The following is a 23674-nucleotide window of genomic DNA, read 5'->3' on the forward strand; positions in this document are numbered from 1 at the left end:
GAGAGGTGGACTAACATTTAAGGAACTGATTTTAATGTTTTCTTACTGTAAATAATTGTATCATTTTATCTTTGCTTTGTGTCTGCATGACTTAAATAGAAAATCCAATTTTACGTTGTCACATTTGTTCATTTGCAGCTATATTGCTCAGATACTTTATCACAAGTTATATCTGTTCTATTAAACCGTACACTTTAAACATGTCCCTGGCTGCAAAAAGGTACACATGCTCGCTTCCAGTTAAACGCTCATAACTAATGCAATAAAATGGATGTTAACAGGATTTTCTTAATACTACACAGGGTTGTTCCTTGACTTGGTGTTTTTGTTTACCTTGTCATAAATGTAAGCCTTAAATTTATGGGCGAAGAAACCAAAGCTGATCCCTAAAGCAGGTTTTAACATCTACTGTAACTTTCATTAGTAAAGGAGCCTGTGTGAAGGATTGCGCAAAACGCCTACAAAAATCAAACAATGGAGCTTTGGCACAAAGTACAGACCACATTGCATTTTAATTTCCTTTTCTAACAATGGCTAGAACCACTGTAAAATAGGCCGTCATGGACTGATTGGTGCTGACGTTTTATTGATGAGATATTTCCCCTGCTAAACATGCCTCATTCAAAGCATTGTCCCATTTTCACCATTTTATTGAATTGATAGTATACACAATTGATATAGATGCCACAGATTCTTAAGAGATGGGATACAAAATATATCCTGAGAAGTTCATTTGATACATAAGGTTTCACAACACTCATTTCAAGTCAAGTAATTTTTTTTAAAACTGCATATTTCATAATTGTGATTGCAGCTCCATCACACAAAATGGGAAAAAAAAAATTGCGATCTTTATATTATTTGCCTCATTTTTATCATGATTTGGCTATTAAAATATATATGAAAAAGAATTTACACGTGACATGTATTGCGTAATTTTTTTATAGTTCAATTTTTTTATGGCAACAATTTAATATATGGTCTAAAAACGATTTAAACCTTTCTATAGTTCATTCATTCATTCATTGAAGTGAATTATTTGCTTGGAGCAATCCAAAACATGAACTTTCTACTAAACATTATTGACTGGAATCTTGTTATTTAACCTTCCAGCACTCTCTCTGTTCCTGTTTGTGATTTCAATGCATAAAGAAAAATGTTTCACCTCTCAGCTACCTCACTTCCTCACTGCCAGTCCCGGTTTCCTGAAAGGCGCAATAACTTTTCCATAGCGACTCAAAAAATAATAATAATTCCACACCACTATTTCCTCATTACAATTTATAGTAAATCACAACAGTAAATCACAGCAGTTATTTAATATAACCCTTTATTTCCTTAAATATGGTAGAAAAGACACGCGTGTAGTATATGTGTGCAGTTTGAAAGCTCAGGTTGTTCAAGTGTGGCCTTGTATAAATATTTGCACATAGGAGTCTATTAAATGAAAGCACATTCAATGGGCCACTTTACAGGCAGCAGCAGCAGCTGAATATTAGAGAACATTTCCCTACCTTATTTCAGAAGAAAACCAAGACCGATTATATATGGAACAACGTGATTCTTACAGCAATATTACACACTTAGTTTGTATTGTAATAGCTCTCTGATTTTCCATTAAAAGTTTGCTAGATTTGCACTGATAACATTTTACAGAATATTTAAAAACAAGTTCAATAAAACAGTCAATACCACTTTACAGAAAAGACGAAAACCTGGACACTTAGAAGAAAACAGACAGTAGTTTGAAGTACATATACAAATAATAGGTCATACCGGTTTCAAACAATATACAATGAGATTTTGTAACCGCTTAGTGCAAATATTAAAATAGAGCCATTAAACAAGCTTATTTAATCTAATATTTACCCTTATTTGGGTGTTCACCAGAAGTCAAAAAAGAAAACGTTTTATCACATTATATTTCTAAGGTTGTGTATATTTAACTTTTCACGCTTAAATATAAAAGCTTTTGTATAGTCTGGGAAAACACTGCATGTTTGTTTGTTTTTGTGTTCAGTTTAAATGCGATGACGTAAAGCAGGCTTTCATGTTGTTGGCGGATCTCTCCTGACCCACCTTGTGGCTTGACACAGCTGTGTCCCTCTGAAGGACAACACTGTCTTTGTGTGTTTCATCAAAGAGTCGTCTGGTAGGAAGCAGTTTTTCTTGTCATTGGGGCTTTTGCCCCTAAAGCTTGACCTTTAACCTCAGCCAGCTCCGAGTCCCCAGTGTGAAGTCTGTACAGTTTGTTCACCCCTGCTGTCTTTCCATCAGACACCTTCACCTGTTCATCTGCTCATCATACCTACACAACAAAACAAATCACTTACACCAATATCATTTCATTTATAATAAACAATTTATGGATTTATCTGAATTATTGAGAGAAAGCTCAGGAAAATTTATCCAACTTGTATATTTTTTTTATTTAATTGAAACGATAATTAATGTAATTTACTGATCAAATTTATTTATAAAATATTTATAATGATCAATTATTTAGAGATAAATTACCATATATGATGGGGAAAGAATAATTTTGATGAACTCATTTATAAATAATTAAATTAATAATTAAACGTATAAATAAATATTTTATAAATACACTTAAATTTAATAATTACATTTATTTATAAAATGTATTAATTAAAAACTAAAAATAATTATTTTATGAATACATCTAAAATTTAATAATTACGTGTAAATTATAATGTATATACATATAATTATGTATAAATGAACATTTATTCATAAAATGTGTTAATTAAAAGAGATAAATATTCATTTTATGAATACATTTATCAATAAATGTAATTATGAATTAGTCATACTTGTATAATTTGCATTATACAATTATTGCATTACTTGCATTACTATTCCTCCCTCTTTTCCCCATCTCTAAATAATTCACTTTAAAATGATTAATAAATATGTGAGTGAAGTGAACAGATGATGGGAAAAAGGAGGAATATGGTCAGGAATTTAGTTGGACTGAAGTATTTTGTATTTATTTTTTACAAATCCGTTTATTGGAAGAATTTATATGTAGGAAACACTTCACAAGGTGGTCTCAATAATTTGTGAGCAATATATTTTTAAAGCATTTACTGATCCTTGTTAATGTGTTAGTAAAAATATAGTTGGTTTCACACTCAAAGTGCATTATTAAAATCAATGTTGTGTTTGTAAAGATTAGTTAATGCCAAGAACTAATTTTAATTACAACTTTTGATTTTAATAAATGTATTAGTTAATGTTGAATTTAACATTAATAATAATTAAGATTAATAAATGTGTAGTGTTATTGTTAGCTCATGTCAACAAATGCAGTTAACTATTGTTAACAAGCTTATTGTTAAGTGTTACCAAAATGTATTCATATATATATATATATATATATTTTTTTTAGTTCAGCTGTCAAAAAATGGCAGTGCACTAATGTGGACACTCACTCTCTGATGCAGTCTGGGATTTGCAACTGGTCCACAGGAACAAACTCTGCCAGTTCCAGCAAGTTGTGGATGAAGCGCATCTTCCTGCTAAACTTCTCACTGCGAGAGAGAGAGAGAGAGAGAGAGAGCTCAGACTGAGGGGTTTAAATATTAATATGAAACGTCTAATAATGATTACGACATCTTGACCTGTTAGCCGAACGAATGGTCATCCGTGCTCACCTGATGAATGGTTTGATGACGGTGATTACCGCTCTCACGTACCAGGCCGGGTGAACAACGAAAAGCCCTTTCAAGTCTTTCCTTAACCTGCAGACGAAAAGAAAGGAAATAAAATAAAAAAGATATGCAAGACCTCACTCAGAAAAGCAAAGGAAAATACTTTGTAATACCACATACAACTATTTTGTTTCCAACATCAGCTTTGGTTTTCCCACTAGAGGAGCTGGTAAAATTCCCTGATGTGTCATGAGGACACATGAGGACACAAAAGAGCAAACGCTGAGCGGCATCAGCGCCAGCATCACCCGGACCCGTGTAAAACCATGAGACAGGCCGTCGAATCATGGGACACAGGCAGAAACTTGGAGACGACAACAATTTTTTATTCCACTGGTCTACTAGCCAAAACAATCACCCACAAATAGAACCAGTTCCACTTTTGTTTGGTTTCTTACATATGTTATTTAAGTGTTAGGACTTGTAAGACATTATTCTGAATACTACAAAATACTATATTAGTGCTGTCAAATCGATTAAACGCATCTAACATCAAAGTCTTTGATTACATAATATATGTGTATATATATTATTATATTTGTGTATATATATTCTGTGTTTTACGTGTCTGAGCATATATACATACATATAAAAATAATATGTATACACATATTATGAAAACAAAGACTTTTATTCTGATCTATATAATAATAGAGTCCAAAAGTCTGAGACTCAGGAAAATCAGTCTATTTTGCATTTTCACATTTTAATCAAATTAAATGAAATTAATTACTACTACTATTTAATTACTCACAATTAAATACAAGCTCTAACTTTAAACTTTTGGTTGGTTGGTCCCCCTTCAAACCAAAGTGCTTTTTGTGCTTCAATGGAAGCAAGAATATCTGACCTTTTACACAAAGGAGCTGATATGGTCAGTCAGATTCACTTATAGATCAATATTTTGTATTCTTATTTATTGGCATTTTAGCTTTAAACGTCAGAATTTGAAGGCGGTCTCAGAACAGAATTTTAGACCCCATATGTTTACTGAACAGGTCAGTGTTTGCACTGAAACTAGAATCGGTGTAGCTAAAATGACAGAACTGTATCACAGGGGTTTCCCTTTATTTTCCGTGGTCTTTACATAGACTTCTATCAGTTATTTTGATTCTGTGAAGTCATAATTGCTGGTGTTTGTTTGTGTTGTTTTCCGTTGCCGTATGAGTGATCTCAGAGGAAACTTCATGGAATGACGCAATGGAGCCAGTAGGAATGACAAATCAGGCTTTTTAAGAGCATCCCACACTCCTTAGTTCCTCATTTCCCAAACTGATCTCACATGATAAGCCACAACGATCCTGAATTTCCAGAGCATTCAATTTCCTCACAGCAAACATTTATAAGAATGACCCTAACCTGGGAGAGTGAAATACGGCTTTGAAATGGCTATGCCACAATATAGAGAATTTAAACATGATATTTATTTGGCTGGTCAATGATCACAAAACAACCGCTTTTAGTATCTTGACCCGATCCTGATCAACATGTCGAGTTTATTTTGGGATAACGACTGGCTGACTTTACGTTATCCCTAAGGCTTACATAAACACACAATTAAATTTCCATTTGTGTGACGTCCATTGAGAACAGCTACACTTGCCATGGAGAGCCGACAACAAGAGTTATAAACCTTAAGGAACTAATCCTTAATGAAGTATGCAATCTAAAAATGTCTAAATATAGCAGCAAAAAAAAAAAAAAACATGACAGCTGAGAACAGGTCAAAGGTTATCTTAGGAATGTCTGGAAGAACTCTGATAACATGGCCCTGTATGTACGAGTCCACGGCATTCCTATCATATTTCATACGAGGGGCATTAAGAAAGAGAGAGAGCAGAGGTGGGATCTCATGTTGAACAGGAACTAAACTACAGGAAGATGACCACAGTCAGAGCTGAGACACAGACGCCCTCTTCTGGAACTGATGGACATTTACACTGTAGTTTCAGTAAGAGTTTGGTGGCTTTCAAAAAATACAGGAATATTGTGAAATATTATTACAATTAATAAATAACTGTTTTCTATTTTAATATATTTGAAAATGTAATTTATTTTTGTGATGTAAAGCTGAATTTTCAGCATAATTAATCCAGTCTTAGGCGTCACATGATCATTCAGAAATCTTTCCAATATGCTAAATTGGTGTTAAATAAACACTTTTTATTATCAACAATGTTTAAAACAATTGTGTTGCTTAATATTTTTGTGCATGTATAATGTTACCAAAGAGTTCTGTGATATTAATGTGTATAATATACAAGCTTAAAAATTACAGTCTTTCTCTTCTGGGAAAACGAACCAAACATATTGATTATCATCTCCTGTTCAGGGGAGTATACATATTTTTGTCCAATAAAATGATCTTTAGAATGAGGATGTCCCTTCCCCTAATACCAATATATTTACAAAAAAATATTTTAATTTTTTTTCAGGCTGTCTCAAACTAAATTCTACTGACTCTCTGTTCTGCCGCAACTTCCTGTTTCAAAACCAAACGTGTTCATTTCTTGATCAGAAAAAACAAGGTTTCGTTTTGTAATCATAATCAAAATTATAATGTAATAACATTTTAGACCTTAGTCTTTATATATTCTGCATTTCTTGGAAATACATCTCATTGCGGAAATTGCATGTCTTACGATGTCGTTTCCTGTTGTCTTTAAGAGTAAAATTGTTCAATTTGATGATAGTTCACAGTGACTAGCTCACCTTCTGTCAATGGACATGTAACACTGTCGGAGCCACTTCATGCCGGGCATCTTATTGCGAGGGGCCATTCCACACAGACACACCAATATGTAATTCTCAGAGACCATCAAGTCCAACGTGCCAATAATGTACCTAAAGCCACAAAATCATTAAATGTGGATTTTCCCAGATTTCCAAAAAATTATCATTGCTTGTGGATAAAACACATACCAAATCATCATCAAGTTTTACCTGAACAGATTGTCCATCACATACTCATAATGTTCTGTTGTATTTTCTGGTAAGTAGCAGGCGGTAAAGATGATGATGGCTGTCGATCCGTCCCCGTAATACCCTATAAAAGAAGGTCGATTTAGTTTGTAATTAACCATTTCCATCCCATCTTGTCCCACAAAAACTCACCTCCATGGGAGAGAACTTGGAGATACGGCTCCAGAACGCTCATGTTAACTTGGTAGTCTTGGCCGCCGATATGGAATCGTCTCCATCGCCGCCCATTGCTGTCCACCTGATCCAAGTCCAAGTGTCCCATCTCTGCGTGCTCTAGTAAACTGGCTTTTCTGATCGCTGCTTTACCCATCCTAGGAAGATCATCTGCAATGACCACAGTACTAATGGTAAACCAGTGCTCTCTGAAGATTGGCCTGTCCCATACTTCAGCATGTGATCCCAAAGGAAACAATAAACAACACAACCCTAATGAGAGTCAAAATAATTGCTACCTTCCCACTCCAAGTCGTGCATGCTGTCTGGGAAGTTGCAAGACTCGCTGTCTGAGGGGGTCTCTAAGGCCTCTAGGTTAATGTCCATCTCTAGGTCATCCTCAGCAGATGGTGAAAGGGCGGATGCGTCAAACTCATCTGATTTCATGCTCCGGTCCATAGAGGTTTTGTCCAGCGTTAAACTAAGCGCCGGCGCCACTAGTCGCTTCTTCCTCACAGTATTACCTGTCAGGGCCAGGCTGGTCGGTGGGACTAGTGGAAAGAAAGGAAAAGAGCGGTCAGCCCTGGCAATGGCAAATACTATATATACATACAGTAGTATTTCAGTCAGTAAAACTGTTCAAAAGTTTGGGGACAGTCAGTAAAACCACAAAATTTTGTACAATAGTTTGTATACATACGAGACATATATTTTGGCCTGTAACTAAATGGAAAGATGAAGTTACCAGGCCTGTTTCCCTCAGCTCCAGGGCTTTCCTGTTCATCGTCAGGACTCTGTGTGTCCTCAGGAAGGGGCCTAAAAAGATCACATTATTTAATCCCGTTTGCACTCAAGATGAACATAGATAGCATGTACCTGTTAGTGCAGATTATTACCTGGGAAACTCCTCATCCTGCCATTCCTCACGGAGCTCCATGTCGGGGATGAGGGTCGATGTCTTGCCGTTTTCCGGATGTCTGCATGGATAAATTGAAAATGTAAAAGAAGGGACAGGGGCTTCTTGGTCCATACGCTACAATTTTATTAATTATTAACCATAACATTCTATGCATAACAACTTACTCCTCAATTTTGACAAGATAAAATTCCAGGTTTGTTTGTTTTAATTACAGAACAGGTCAGCACAAGATCAGTGTATAGAGTATTTAGGTATTTAATATGCAGCCACTTCTTAATATGAATTCCTGCAGTGAATGACAGAAACCGATTTAATCGTTGATGATTTATAAATGAATACATTTCAGAACCTTTAGAGCCAGACCTACTAGACTGGCTCTCATTTTTTATATATATATATTTTTTTTTTATGTCTCTGTTGTCAAGAGTTTGCACTTATATTGTAGGGTTCTCTGATGTTATTTTGTTGTTATTTATAACAATGACAAATAAAGAGGAATTCAATTCAATAAAGAATAATTCATTTTGCACCTCATGCAATAATTTTAGCTGCAAAAAAATAAAAATAAAAAATCAACACCATATCTGTCTTTCCCAATTCCCTTTATGTTTAAATATATCATTTATTTTTTAAACGTTTGGTGAAATAAACCTTTCTAAAGTTATATAAATAATTATGTTTCTAAAGCTACTTAGTTTAAAGTATGGGTCTTTAAATACCCATTTTTAAATCCCATATCTAGATTTCACTGCTTCTTTGCAACTCAATGAAATGCAAAACCTGCGTTTTAACAGCATATGAAAAATAATAATGATAAAAACCCTCAGTGTATTAATATCCAAAGTCTAGCTGTTCATAAAGTTGACTCATTTTGTCCTGTCTTTGAATAACACTGACATCTGATTGTTGTCAATGAAAAAGGGATAGTTCACCCAAAAATGTATATTATGTAATTATTTACTCACCTTCAAGTTGTTCCAAACCTGTATGGATTTCTTTCTTCTGCTGAACACAAAAGAAGATATTTTGAAGAATATGGGTAAGAGTTGATGGGCCCCATTGACTTATAGTAGCCTATTCAATGGGGCCCATCAACAGTTTAGTTGCCGACATTCTTCAAAACATCTTCTTTTGTGTTCAGCAGAAGAAAGAAATTCAAACAAGAACACCTTGAGGCTGAGTAAATGATGATAGAATTTTCATGTTTGGGTGAACTATCCCTTTAAGAGCAGAAGTGAGGACATTTTTTGGAAACAATTTGGACAGACAAACGGACGGACAGACTTATTTTATAGAAGATTATAGAAGTAAAACTGTAAGTGAGCATTACATCGTGTTGGATTAAAACAGCACGTAATAACAGGGCAGTGTACACTTGCAACCTCGTTAACGCCCATCTCATCGCTCTTTATGCACATATGTAAATAATGGCAATGTAAACATGCTAAACTCACCTTTTCAACAACCACGTAGATGCGTATCAAAAACAAATCCCTTCTTCATTTGACAAAAAAAACAAGTAGGCTATTGCCTAAAAACAAGTGCTACAGGTAAGGGATATATTATAGGATACTAATGTAAAACTTCGCTATTTACCTTTCCTTTGCAACGACAAGAGCGATTCTCTACCTCACTAAAGCAAGCACCTTCATGCCAAACTCAGAATTCAGCCAATCAGAGCGCGTCACACCTGATGACGCAGCCTCCGCACCTGAGAGAGCTGTTGAACGCCCTGCCCACAAACCTACAGCTGACATCATACCTGTGGCTGTTGAGATTTATGAGATTTACTCTATCGGAATTATAAATACTATTTTCCTAGTTATTAAATTGGACATGAACGCCCTCTCAAGTCAAAATTTGAAAGTGATGAGCTCGTAATCACGACTTCAGAAGTGGGAAGTAGGAAGTTTCGGATAGCACGTGAAGGAGGCATCAGATCCACAGTAGCCTACTCTAATAGGTAACAATAAATAAATAAATTGCACGACAACAAGCTTCTGCTAATAAACAAATAGGACTAAATATAATAGAATTAAAAGCTTGGAACAAAACTATGCCCTAGTTGCCCTTAGTTTTGTTGCAAAATCAGTCCTCATCCTGAAAGTCTTCTTTTTATATTTCACATAGCTTGCCATAACAGGCTGTATTTAATACATGTGTGATGTGCAAAATCTGGTTATTTTGTCAACACTGTAAAATGTGACGCTGATGATGGTTTGAGACCATCATGTAGTATCAAGTATTTATTTACTGAAGTGAATGCTAGATTTCTTAATATTTAAAATACATATTTGACATTAATTTTTCTGTCTGACAGTGTTATTTAGAGGGTATCCGTGAAAATATATGAAGCAATTTTTGTAAGAATGGAAGTAGCTGGAGATGCGCCATATGAATACCTCTAAACTGATCAGATTCATCTAAAATATGTACTATATTAAAATATTTTATATTCATATCTTTTTTCCCCGGTTCTACTATCCAAATACTAAGCCTAAATATACTGAAAATAGCAGTACCGTTGTGTCAACCTTGTCAGATTTTAACTGAAATATAAATCTTGTTCCTGTTTTAAGTATTTATTTACGTCACACATGGTAATTACACGTGGCATTAATGACCAGAAAATCTAGTTTTGTTTTCAGCTGATTCCAGGCAGTCAATGAGCCGATGTGCTCCTGTTGTCAGCAACATAAGAGCTTCTGCTATAACTGAACCGGTTTCTGCCAGTAACACCAAATCTTGACTGAATCTTGAGATCTTGATGATATTGTCTTTGCTTCAAACCTGTAATCTTTATACATACACTATTGTCCAGCAAGATTGCTCAGAGATTATACATTATTTCAAACATTACCTGCTCTTACATAATAGGCTGTATGTTTTTAGTTAACAACTGCCACTGTGTTGTGAGTAATCTCAAGTCCAGTGTTGTCCTGGCATTTAATACATTTTAAGAAATATGTAGGGCATTTTTAGGACAATGGCAATGTATGACAACTGTGGCAGACAACATGATACCTCCAATGTGAAGCATGACAGTGTATGGCTACTGTTTCAGCAATTGTTCTTGATGTAACTCTTACAAGATTTGGTAAAGTAATCGCATGTTGTGAAAACCTTTGTCCCGGCTTGTAAGATGCTTTAGCAACTCATTCTGGAACTTACTGTATTAAGGATACAGGCATTATTAGATTTAGTCTAATATCACATAAACACTGAGGGCTTTTATGACACTTCATTTATGAGTTTCACGCATTCTCGTCTTGTCCGGACATGAACATGGAATTCAGTATGGAAATTAACAAGTCAAAAGACCTATTCTGTGAATTACAGAAGCATTATTATTGCATAAAAGCTTTCATCTCATCTCCATTTTACACTCTAACAATTACAGTTTTTTTGAAGTGGTGCCAGTGTCAAATCAATCATTATAGATTGTAGTAAAAGTATTTTCTGTGTTAAAATATTATAACACCTTACTAAATTAAAGTTTTTCCATTTATATGTACATTTTTAACTCCTAACAGCAGCGCAACCCTTGTTATTATGCCTAGTGTAAATGTGATGATCTGTCAGGTGACAGGATTTGAGAGGTGATGTCTTTCTGTGGTTGTTAGGTCTCAAATATTAGTCAAGAAGTTTGGCAAAAGTGCCGGAAATCAGTTCAACTGCAACTTCCTTTTTTCGAAAATCCTCTTTTCTAAATAAACAGATACAGAAGTTGTACAAGGATTTCTCTCGTGTTTACCACTGTCCACTTCACAGCGCAACAGAACAACCAACAACATTTCATCTCTGGTTTATCCAGTATGTGCTTATGACCTCTTCTGATACTTGTTTTGATCTTATAAATCAAACCATGTTACTGAAACCTTTGAAAACAGAGGCCATGTAATCATTATATTGTGTATGAATCCATTACTTCATGTTAATTCCATATTTAGGGACAGATTTGACAACAGGCAATCTAAGTTTTGACTTACCCATTTTGCAGGTATTCTTCCTTCTGGTCTGAGTAAGTCCCCATGTCTAAAGTCTTTAAAAGAAACTGTCTAGATTATAAATGCATTCAGTGAACTCAGTTGATGACCATGACCTGAGGTTTATGAGCTTCGCCACAATGGCAGCCAGTTTCAGTGACTGTATCTTGTGTTAGGGAACTCACCCTGACTGTCAGTACAGGTTTTTCAACATTTCTGACTTCTGCTGACTGAATTGTCTGTCTCCCATTGGTTCAGCTGCTTTGAGCACTTCTGCTCCCCCACAGGGAAGGCTGGGAAGGTGGAGGAAGAAGCCACAAAAAGGCATGACTTCATGGTCCTAATACCCTTGAAGTTACAGACCTCTCCAAAGGAAAACTGTCTACATATCATTTGATTGTTATGATATTATTAGGTACATGCACTACTTTTCAAAAGTTTGGGGTCAGTAAGATCTTTGTTTTTGAAAAAAATTAAGACTTATTCATCGACCAAAAGTGAAAGTAAAGACAATTGTACAAAAACATTTTTTCAAATAAATTCTGTTCTTTAGAGCTTTCTAATCATAAAAGAATCCTAAAAAAAAAGTCCACAAAGTTTCCACAAAAATGTTACACACCACAACAAAGTTTTAAATGTTGATAATAAAAATAAATGTTACCCTGAAGGATCATGTGACTGAAGACGTAATTACGGTGCTGAAAATTCAGCTTTGCCGTCACAGGAATAAATTACATTTTAAAATAAGATATAAAGAAGAAAATTACATTGTAATCAATATTCTGTTTTTACTCTATTTTTGATCGAATAAATGCAGCCTTGTTGACAATAAAAAAATGAGATTGTAATGTAACTGTACCTTTTTATAGATAAACCTCACAAACCAGAAATGGAACAATATGAAAATGTTTTATTGATATTGAGTCCAGGAATACTTGAAATGAAAAAAAGGCATTGGCAATAAAATACTTCACAGAGGATGCGCTCTTGAATATCCTGCTTCACAACCATAGCACATTGACATTGAATCAACATTTAATACAACATTATTATGATATTGGCATTATTCAGTGTGCTTCTCCTGAGGCAGCATGCAGCAATCCTCTGCTGTCACCATGTCAAATCTCACCAAACTAACAGTCAGGGTTAATTCACACAGGATACACGACACCTCAAAATACCAACAAACCATCTAATATGTTTCAAGTCCTATATCAACTGATTATTGTGTGTGTGTGTGTGTGTGTGTGTGTGTGTGTGTGTGTGTGTGTGTGAAATCATGACTAAACTAGTTCTTTTACTTAAAACATCTTTATATAACTGTCCAATAAAACATGTCATATAATATTCATCCAATTAGGCCTTTGAAATACCATAGATTGAGCTTTTGTATTTACTAATAAAATGAATACTATCATTATAATGATAGTCCAGTACGAAGTGATCTTTAGATTCTGATTATGAATGCCAGATGGTGACTGATCTCTAATAACTGTTAATAAGCTGAAGGCCATAACTAATGAAAAGGACAGTTCATGAGAACGACCCTTTTTTAATCCTACTTTTAAAACCTAAATCATCAAATAAATTATGGGATAATAGAAATCAACAAAAAACTGATCAAATGCGTACATGCCTCACACACAAATACAACTGAGGTCTTTGGTAGTTAATGGTAAAATTGAATAGAGTAAAATGCAGGTGCCCTGATTCAAACCAGGAGCAGGTCAGGTAACACCTATAACATGCAAAAGGCCACAGAGGGGTTACACTCACTCTTTTACGATATTAATGAGGGAATCATGACAAGATGTACTAATCTGATGCATCTTCATTTACGTCCGCTGCTGCGTGAGATCAAATGAAAAGTGTTGCCATCAATTTGCACATATATGTTTATATATGCACACTGGAGGCCTAGCAGACAAGCAGGCAGCACTGTGAACATATTTATTATATATATGTACTATATATATTTTTGATGTATGTGTATATTCAAGCAACGTTCAAAGTTTAACACAAATCATGGCCAGCTAAAAAAATAAACCAGTGCATATCAGTATCCAGATGAGATTAAAACGTATCTTGCCTGCTAGGCTAACACTGTACGATGCCTTTTAAATGCCTTTTCCACTCACTTTTACAAATCAAGGAACAAGTCAAAATCATTTTAATGCGGGTTTCAATGCCATGCTGCAGATGTGGTCTGCGGACAAGCTAAGAATAACTTCATTAATACTACAAATAATGTTAGTGGCATCAAAAGCTATGATAAATACCACCTTATAATTGCTTGTTGCGTAATAACGGAAATTAATTCGGAATTCGTTAATTCTATCAATTGTCAGTCGCTAGCTTGCACTGAGTGCATATTGTCAATATTAGATCTGAATAAGTTCACGTTTACCTGGAAATAGATTGGACCACACACCAAAAAAAGAAAAAGGTGTGGGGGGAGTCAAAGCCACAAGTTACTCAATCAAAGAGTAATTTAGAAGATCAAATATGAATACTACTGAGACCAATAAATAAATGGGCTAAACCTGAAATTTTACAGTCATTTTTATGACACCCAAACTTTAAACATCTTATATATGATGCATTTATGTAATGCTCCATTTGAATAATCCTGTACCAGTCCTTAGAAAGTCAACAGAATGGTCTCTTCAGACCGTATCGTACCTTTGTAAGTTAACCCGATCAAAAAAGCGCCATTACATTCTCCTGCCCTGATGCACCCCTGTTGTATATCCACCGCATCCTCTCGAAGACGCAGAGGGACTTCACTTCTCCAGCTCTTGTCCGAGACTCTCTTGGTCAACAGGTCTTCGTCATTGTCCCTCTGGAGACGAGTCCTCCATGCTGGCCATCTTGGTAACTTTCTCCACCAAAGCCTCGTGGCTGACTTTTGGTAGGCCATTGTCTAATGGACAACCCTCAACCAGACTGTTCATTGGCGTTGGAGGAAATTGAGTATCGTCCTCAATCCCAGCGTCCTCAGGACATTGCTGTGAGTCACTCTGGTCCTGATAAGAATAATCGTCCAGTTCTAGGTCTTCGATGTTCCCACTTTGAGCCACTTTCCTTTCCCTCTCCTTCAGGAAGTCTGTGATTATGGGCATTACCTTCTTACGGGACGCCAGTGTGTTACCCTGTATATAGGCCTTCACATCCGGATATGGACCGCTCATTGGCTTAAGGTCCAGACTGGGGTTTCTGGCTTTTTCTAGTGCTTTACTCATCTATGAAAAACAATATATATAGGTATCAATTAGAACAGATTCTCAACTTATTTTATACACTACATTTCAAAAGGGGTCGGTAACCTAATTTTTTTTCAGGATTCTTTGATAATAGAAAGACTTATTCTTATTTATTAAATACATATGTAGGCTAATTTCTCTAATAAGTGTAAAGTGTACGGATACCTCTTCTCTGTAGACAGTGCTGGAACTGTAGACGGCTAGCTGTCGGAAGGGCTCCTTGTTGTCGATGAAAGAGATTGTCATTGCGACCAGCAGGTTGTAGCTGTGTTTGTGGCAGAACTCACAGAGGTCCTGCTGTAGGCCATGCCTCTGAAGAAAATCCTAAAGACAGAACAGCTCTTTTAACATAGGAGCATTACATTCACAAATTGATCTGGAGATACACATTTTCAACGCCCAATATTGTTCTCCTTTGAATTCCAACATATATCTTTTTTTCTGCTGTTAGTAACATTTTTATTATGACTGTATGGTATTTTAAAGAAATTATTTATGACTGAAAAATATAATTTTTTAAATATGCATGTCATAATTTCTTCTTATAACATCTGATTCTTTTCAATCAATTGGACAAATGTTTCTAAATATCTTTAATGTCCACTCACATTATTCCTGACAGTTAAACTAATAAAGTAATAAACATTAAATTGATGGAATTGATACTTTGAAGTAATAAAGTGAGATTATGTGGGTAATGTTAATTTACATGTGTCATAATTTACATACTGGGGCCGGTTTTGAATCTATAACTTTATTCTGCCATGTTAAAAAAATCTACAATGGTCCCCAGTCTCCTGTACTATGAACAAAGTTCTGACACACATCTGATTCAGCAACATTCGGTCTTATTACTGTATGTGTACTAACAAGAGGACCGGAGAGCCTGTCACGGAGATTAACGTCTGGTGTAATCAGTGGGTGTGTGCGAGACGGGCCGCCCAGCCCTGCGGTGAGTCTGGGTGTGTCTGAATTGGATTCGGTTGTGCTTCAGTATTAATGAGGAATTCATGTCATGAGTCATGAGGATGGGCACATGAGCACATTTTGTGCCCACAACAAGACCTTCTTACTTTTCCGAATATACATTTCCTCTTTGTGGAACCAAGTACTGAGGCTAAAAGCATAGCACAAACACAAGATTCACTTCGTTCAAGAGGAAACATGTCATTTGCATGTGATCTTCAAAATTGAAAGTCCTGCCAGAGTGTTTCAGAAATGCTGCAATTATGCAATGAGATTCCATACATAACTTAAAAGGTTATAGAGATTATAGAGATGCACCAATACAATCACCAACATTTAATTATTGATCAAAATATAAGCTATTGCGATTAGCCACAAGCATGAAACAGCTGATCTTTTGTTTTTGGCCATGAATCAAATGTCACTGTTTACTTGCGCTATAAGTATTATTAAATATCAAGATGAAATCCAAAGATATTTTTAAGAACACAAGAATACATCCTGCAGGTGCAGTGAACAATTATTATTATTTTTGTATTTAGAGTTTGACAAGGCAGGATATTAAAGAACAAAACCCTGAAATGTATCAAACATAACACATACTCAAGAGAACCTTATTTACCTAATAAAAACAATAAAAAAACAACAACAAAAACAAACAGGTGGAGTAAAACAGAACCTGAAATACATCAGGCTTCATACAATAAAACCTAGAAGTTATTTATAAACCAATTTAAGAGCACGTGGAATAAAAGAAAGTGTGTTATTCAAACAACAAATTCCATGCGCTGCCGTAGTAGATAAGTAGGTGTTGGAGCCACAGACAGGAAACAATGCAGTGGTGATGAACTGTCCTTGAGTACCGGTAGTTTAGTAAAAGTATTTATAGTGGCCTCGTCGCGCCTCTCACTCAGTGATGGGAGAGTGGAAGTTGGAACACCTATTATCCGACAGCAACGTTTTTGGACCCTCTCTAACTCATCCGGGACCTTTAGGTAGTCAACCCCGTACAGGGCTAGCGTACTCAAGAACTGGCCGTATAAAAGTCAAATATACATTCATCACAAGGGAGACCTGCGTTTTTAGCAACACAGAGATACTAGGACGCACCTTCGAAATCATGTACTTAATGTGGGCGTCCCACGACAAATCGGAAGAAATTTGATCTCCAACTCCAACAATTGTTAAAGGGGGGGTACAATGGTGTTTCATGTATTCAGAGTTGTTTACAGTGTTAAAGAGATGGATTATCATGCTAATAATGGCCAAAGTTTGAAAAGTTATTTTGAACGAATAACAGAGAATTTCTGTGCTAAAAATCATACTTCCGGGTTGCAACACGTTTCGGCTGGTTTTTTTCTATCGTAGATCTAATGACGTAGACCAGAGTGGAACTCCTTATATGAGCATTGCTCTCGGAAAAGCGCGTTCACGCACACGTCGACCAGAGGAGAGAAAGACCGCGCTCATCGACGCGCTACTACCGGAAATCATCATCAGCAGCGCTAAATAGGAATGGTTGATGTCAAGAATGTCTCCAAAAAAGTGTGTTTTGGGATGTGAGGGAGGGAAGTTTACCTTGTTCAGCTTCCCAAAGAACCCAGTGTTACTGGAACAGTGGATGCAGTTTGTATTTCCGGGACAGCAAAGGAGTTTGGCAAGTGCGGTTTTGTGTTCTGGTCATTTCAGTGACGAATGTTTTATTAACAAGGCCCAGGCCGTCGCTGGATTTGCAAACCGGTTGCAATTAAAACCTGGCGCGGTCCCAGTGATAAAACACCCCATTCATGTAAGTACAACGGTATCACGCGCTCCCGCTTGACTCTATAGCTCCACCCACGCCCAGAATCAAGGACCTCGGCTTTTTCCGGATAGAATCGGAAAGCTGTATTTTTATTTTATAAATATGATGAAACTAAAGACTTTTTGGAGATATGAAGGACACACTATTACTCTATAGGTACTCAAGATTAACATGAGATTGACTGAAACTAAGTATTTTACCCCCCCTTTAAGTACTGAATCTCACTTAATAGAGAATAAAATAGACTAAGCTTCCTGTGAGTAATTTGTAATGTTCCATCATAACTTCTTTGTAGGGGTGTAATTAAATCCTTCAAAACATAATTCGAATACAAAACAGCAATCTGGTGACATAATTTCAAGAAACATGCAAAGAAAAAAAAGTGGCAAAATATCAGAATCTGAGTATATCTACATGAATAGCTGTATAAATATCAGTTTTTGTTAAAAGCTGTATCAACCAAAAATGTCCAAATCAACATAGCGAGATTGTAGAAGCTTTTCGAGGTCAAGTGAAAGATGTCATAACAGTACTGACCTCTAGTGTCATGTAAATGACACTGACTGCCAAGTTCAGATCCCCAGTGGATGCAGCTTTCATGTCTTTCAACAGCATCTGCTCCGTGGAGAGGCCTGAAGTACAGAGCAGTATTGCAAACATTCATTTTGATGAAAGTTTTAATGAGTCTACACGCAGTTTGATTCATTAACATACACAATAAAAGAGTCTCTCACCTGACACGTCAAACTTGGCATTCTGTAGCGACTGAAACAGAGCGCCCCTCGGAGGCAGCTTTGGAAAACGCTTCTCCAAAAAGATGGCGTACTGGCTGTCCTTAGGGGTGACTTTACCTGCCTCGGGTGCCATGTTAACACAGTCTAGGATAATGCTACCTGTCAACACAAGGCAGAAATACATTCTGCAAGTTAACAAGATTTTATCTTTCTGCTGACATCTCACATCTCAATCATATCCGCTCCAGCTAAATGCCACTGAAGACCATGCTGAGCCCATCTGATGTCTAACAGTGTCTAGCAGATTGAACAGCAGTCATGCTGACATTCCTCGCTGTGTTTATCATGTCGCCATGACACTCACCGTATAAAAGCTGAGCCACTTGTTGGTCGAGTACCTCAGGTGCTTTTTGGGCAATGAGTTCTGTCACCAAGGTGGCGCAGGAGCCCACGGTCTCCACGGTGACGGGGCAGGAGGGAGATGAGGGCCTCTGTAGGAGATGATGGTCAATCACTTCTACAACTGCATCCTCCAGCTCACTGTCAACACTACAGAATAAAACAGATTTATTATAAAAGATCAGACAGACCTAAATCTTTTCAGAGCTTGGTTGGCATTTGAGGTAGATATAAATAACCATTATTGTAACAATATTCTGATATTTATTTTTTGTGGCCATTTATTTACATACATTTAGCCATATATTTGTGGTTATTATTATTATAGTAGGCTACATACATATTTTCTAGTAATATACTATAGTACGTACATACGATTTTTCAATGTTTTTGAAAGATGTCTCTTATGCTCACCAAGGATGCATTTGTTAGATAACGAATACAGTAAAATAATTATATTGTGAGATATTATAACAATTTCAAACAACTGGTTTCAGTTGTATTTTTTCAAATCTTACTGACCACAAACTTTTGAACAATATTAAAGTGAAAATTCCCTATATAGTTCAAGTTAAAATTTGACCTTTTTTTACGTGATTGTGAAGATGGAAGATGAAACATGGTGCAATACATGTATTGAACTGAACTGAACTGAACACTGACCTGGGCAGAACATTATGGTCAACCAGGGTCAGCGTCAGCTGTTTGTTCTTGTGCAGGCCATGGAGGTCCACCTCGTCCCTGAACAGCAGGTAGTCCTGCGACAGACCGGTTTCTCTCAGCAGAAAGATGTTGTCAGAGCGCAAGGGAAACTCAGCCCGTGGGATGTTGAGTACCGGCACCGGTACCCTCTTACAATCAAGACTCTACAACAGGTCAACAATAATGATGAACAAAACAATAATCCTAAACCTCCAGTACAGAATCATCACGTCAATTCAAAGCTTTCCAAGAACAACACAGCAGTTATGGTTGGTTTATATGGTTGGACATTGCATACCTTTGAAAGGAAGTAGGCGAAGGTCAGGGCTGATACCATGGAGTCCATATCACAAGCCTCATTTCCCATTACGACATGCAGCCCTGGGCTGTTCTTACTACAACCCTGAGAATGAAGGAGAATAATGTCACAGGCTATTGGACTAATATAGGACAAGAATGTATTACGTATAACTGCAAGCCTAGTTCTTCATAACAAGGCTTTGGTGGCCTCTATTAAACTGCAGGCTGAAATACAAAACTAAAATGTCTGTGGTTTTTGTGACATTCCCTACTGTATGCACACATATTTACAGCAAGTAAACTACATGACAAGCTGAAAATGTATCCAATAGGCTTTTATCTGACGGACAATGTTTAACTTATGTAATCAACCAGTCACTCTATATCACTGACAGCCAGTGTGAGGAGTGGTGCAATGTGTCGAAGATAAAACACATTCTGAGGCTTCTCAACAAACATAGTCCAGCAGTGTGTATTCCTTAACAGATGATAACATGGATGACAACAAAACTCTATCTATAGAAAACATTCTATCATAATATACTCAACTCCTTGTGTTTGAAACCTGTATGACTGTCTTTTATCCATGGAACATAAAAGGAGATGTTGACTGCTTTTTTACATACAATAAAACCATTTAGTGATGAGGGGTTATCAAGAAAAGACAAAAAGAAGCTCCATATAAGTAGTGCGTACTTACAACCTACGTACTATATAGTCAAATGGTATATTTGTGTGAGGAACAAACCGGAGTGTCTTTCTTCCAAGTCAAATCTCATTTGCACATCCACATTTTTAAACTTGCCATGTGAAGACATTTTTATGTCAACAATGTCAAGTGGCTTTAAATTTCTAGTAACCGATTACTTAGCAAGTATGATTAAAGGCCACGTTTACATCACAATTCAGTTATTTTCAGAAATCACAACCGCATTCTTGGAAACCCTGCGCCGCGTGAACGCAAGGACTGGACAGCTAGTTGTCTGCCACATCATACAGTGCGATAGGGCCGCTCTGCACAGGACAACCGCGTGTCTATGTTGAATTTAAACTTAATTTAAATAAAAGTTGAAATTGAAATAAAACTAAATATTAAAACTTCAGCAAGTTCCTAAGGCATAATTTTTTTTTTCATTTAGTTTAACTTCATGTGCTAAAACTACAACTGAAATAAAAAATAATAAAAAACTACATAGACATATTGTAAAAAAATTATACAAATTTATTACAAAAGTACAAAACTTTAGCTTTTATCCAAATTCATTCAAAATATGAATACAAACTCTAATAGTACCTCAATGATACTAAAATAACACTGGCTTCAGAAGACAGAAGAAATATACACTACTGTATAAAAGTTTTTTTTATCAAAAAAGTAGGATTTAGGCTATAGGAAAAAGGCTGGATTCATTCATTTATTTGTTATATTATGCATTTATATGAAAATACAGGGAAAAAAATGGTAAAATCATGAAATATTACCACAATTCAAATGAACGGTTTTGTATTTTAATATATTTTAATATATAATTTATTCCTGTGATGTGATGCAAAGCTGAATTTTCAGCATCATTACTCCATTCTTCAATGTCGCATGATCCTTCAGATACAATATGCTGATTTTGTGCTCAAGAAAAAAAATCTTATTATAATAATTAATGTTGAAAACAGTTGTGCTGCTTATTATTTTTAGGGAAACCAATCTTTGTAGGCTAATACTTCTTTTTCAAGATTTTTTGAGGAATAGAAAGTAAAAAAAAAAGAAGCATTTTTTGCATCCTTGTTAAACAAAAGGATTACTTCTAAAATAAAAAAACACTAACCCCACAATTTTGATCAATAGTGTAGTTATGGACTAGATTTATGTTCCTTTAAATATGCTTTCTTTTTTTGGAGCTTGAGAACCCACAACTCTATATCAAAGCCAATTTGCTGGACCACTTGTGAGATGAAGAGCACTTTTAATAGAATAACACTGAATGCATCACCCTGGATTCAACAAAGCCTTTTACATCTCCCCATGATGACTCCTCGTCCAGCGTTAATTAGCATTTGGCCTTCTCCATTACTCCAGCCGAATACAGAAGGCATTTGTGACGTCAGCATTAAATGATGTACTCTGATCTGGGCAACCAGCTGGGGTTTGTTTTAAATACTGAATGATGGACTGTCAACACAGACTGACTGAACTCACAGCTGGCCCAGACCAGGGGTGAGGCTTGTTTAGGGTGAGCTTTTGGCAAGCTCCCTCTCTTCTCATGTGATAATCATCACCAAAAACCTTGTTAGATGGGGAAGTGCAGGGGAAAAAAAGGCTTATTCATGCCCATACGTGCATGGCCGGTGGGACAGCACAGGAAGTTAGTCACCGCAATGTGAAATGGACCACGGGTTGGTGAGTAAACAGTACAGACCCTGTGGGTCTTGGGTCAGCGTGGAAAGAACTCCAGGGTGCACTCTCTATTTACAACCTCACGCTTCAATGCAGACAAAAAGCACTTTAACCACAAGTGCAACCGTATCATTTTTTCAATCATTGACTAAATTAGTTAAAGAACCCATTTCTGCTCGCTTCCTTGAGCTGAGTCTCAAAGTAAACACACAGGACTTCATAATATCTGCCCAGCAGTTGGTGAGCGCAGGTGTCAGGGTGTTTGGGTTTAAAACAACAGTGTTTAGGATATAGAGACGCACTGCTGTTGGACAGATGCTGTCAGGATCATATGCAATGGACAGTCACAGCAGGTGTTATTGTCTCTGCAAATAGGGCCACCTTCAGTCTTGAAACTGAGCACATTAAGCTGTAAAACTAGAAAAGTAGGAATTGTTCTTATTGACTAAACACACTGCCAGAAAATAGTAAACATATTCTAGATGGATTTGTACAACAAACTGACCTTTTTAAACTGCTAAGCATGGCAAAGCTGTGTATATGTATATTGTGTGTGTGTTTGTATATATACATATAAATATGTATATATGTGTGTGTGTGTGTGTCATTGCCTGGTACATAAAATGGTGATATTAAAACACGACAGTTAACCCTTTTTGTATAGAACAAATTTTATAATAAAACTGATTAATATTGTGTAACAGATGTAAACAAACAAACTTATGTGCTTTCTCTCAATGCATGTGATGTGGTCGTTTCTGTCATTGGCGCATGCGGCCAGGGTCTGTGCACGCGCGTCATACCATATGACTTATGTCAATATCAAGTGTACATCAAACGAAGCAAGCATACATACATTATATTTTCACACCAAGCTATCATATACGGCAAACATGCAGGTTTATGAATGTCTCTCAACATACAGAAAGTGCAAGAACTGGCCACTGACTAAATTTTAAGTGGGTAAAATGGTAGTATAGCCAAGCCAACATACCACGAGCAACCCTCTCTCTTTAAGCGTACAGTACCATAATCTTACCTTAATCACATCACGACAGCTCCGTAAATATGCCTCCATTGTTACACGGAGCCCGAAAGTTTTTATGTAACGATAAATCCTAACGAAGTATAAAATGCCCTTCAGTGCCTCTGAAATGTGAAGTGTCTCGGCGATTGACTGTGTGCAAGTTGCCACTCGGAATTCAGAGGTTTGCGAGCAAGGGACGTAACGTGGTCTCCTCGAGTTACGTCCTGACGTCACATTATGTGCTGAAAAATGTAGTTCTGCGGAGTTACGAAAAATGAGTGATTTTGTAGTTTTTAGTCCATTTGTTCATATA

The 23674-nt window shown here is 36.3% G+C and overlaps 2 protein-coding genes across 3 annotated transcripts; both read right to left on the minus strand.

Moving 5' to 3' along the window:
* Positions 1-633: 633 nt before the first annotated feature.
* bnipl (BCL2 interacting protein like) lies at positions 634-12045 on the minus strand. 2 transcript variants are annotated; one of them, XM_079626890.1, is made up of 10 exons: positions 11778-12045; positions 7766-7846; positions 7615-7685; positions 7169-7420; positions 6849-7040; positions 6678-6780; positions 6447-6578; positions 3678-3764; positions 3456-3554; positions 634-2308 (listed from the first exon to the last, which is right to left on the minus strand). In XM_079626890.1, exons 1-10 carry the CDS (start codon positions 11819-11821, stop codon positions 2284-2286), a joined length of 1086 nt encoding a protein of 361 aa, XP_079483016.1. In that variant the 5' UTR covers positions 11822-12045; the 3' UTR covers positions 634-2283. The 2 variants fall into 2 exon arrangements, with proteins under 2 accessions (XP_079483016.1, XP_079483017.1); XM_079626891.1 differs by lacking the exon at positions 11778-12045 and adding an exon at positions 9243-9561 and having other exon boundaries at positions 635-2308.
* Positions 12046-13022: 977 nt separating this feature from the next.
* On the minus strand, positions 13023-23579 carry prune (prune exopolyphosphatase). Its single transcript, XM_079626888.1, has 8 exons — positions 23374-23579; positions 19941-20045; positions 19604-19806; positions 18906-19090; positions 18542-18700; positions 18345-18439; positions 15203-15361; positions 13023-15016 (listed from the first exon to the last, which is right to left on the minus strand). Exons 1-8 carry the CDS (start codon positions 23410-23412, stop codon positions 14606-14608), a joined length of 1356 nt encoding a protein of 451 aa, XP_079483014.1. The 5' UTR covers positions 23413-23579; the 3' UTR covers positions 13023-14605.
* Positions 23580-23674: the final 95 nt, after the last annotated feature.

Source organism: Phoxinus phoxinus (genome assembly GCF_949152265.1).
Source record: "Phoxinus phoxinus genome assembly, chromosome: 10".
In the NCBI taxonomy this organism is placed as follows: Eukaryota; Metazoa; Chordata; class Actinopteri; order Cypriniformes; family Leuciscidae; genus Phoxinus; species Phoxinus phoxinus.

What these genes read in the sequence shown, in the direction of transcription:
- prune (XM_079626888.1), bottom strand. Translation starts at nt 23,412, where the DNA reads ATGGAGGCATATTTACGGAGCTGTCGTGATGTGATTAAG. An exon ending in TGCCAAGTTTGACGTGTCAG is followed by an intron (nt 18,440 to 18,541) that starts GTGAGAGACTCT and finishes TCTGTACTTCAG; the next exon opens with GCCTCTCCACGGAGCAGATG. An exon ending in GCACTGTCTACAGAGAAGAG is followed by an intron (nt 15,017 to 15,202) that starts GTATCCGTACAC and finishes TGTTTTTCATAG; the next exon opens with ATGAGTAAAGCACTAGAAAA.
- bnipl (XM_079626890.1), bottom strand. Translation starts at nt 11,821, where the DNA reads ATGGGGACTTACTCAGACCAGAAGGAAGAATACCTGCAAAATGG. An exon ending in AGCTGAGGGAAACAGGCCTG is followed by an intron (nt 7,421 to 7,614) that starts GTAACTTCATCT and finishes TCTTTCCACTAG; the next exon opens with TCCCACCGACCAGCCTGGCC. An exon ending in GTCATCAAACCATTCATCAG is followed by an intron (nt 3,555 to 3,677) that starts GTGAGCACGGAT and finishes TCTCTCTCGCAG; the next exon opens with TGAGAAGTTTAGCAGGAAGA.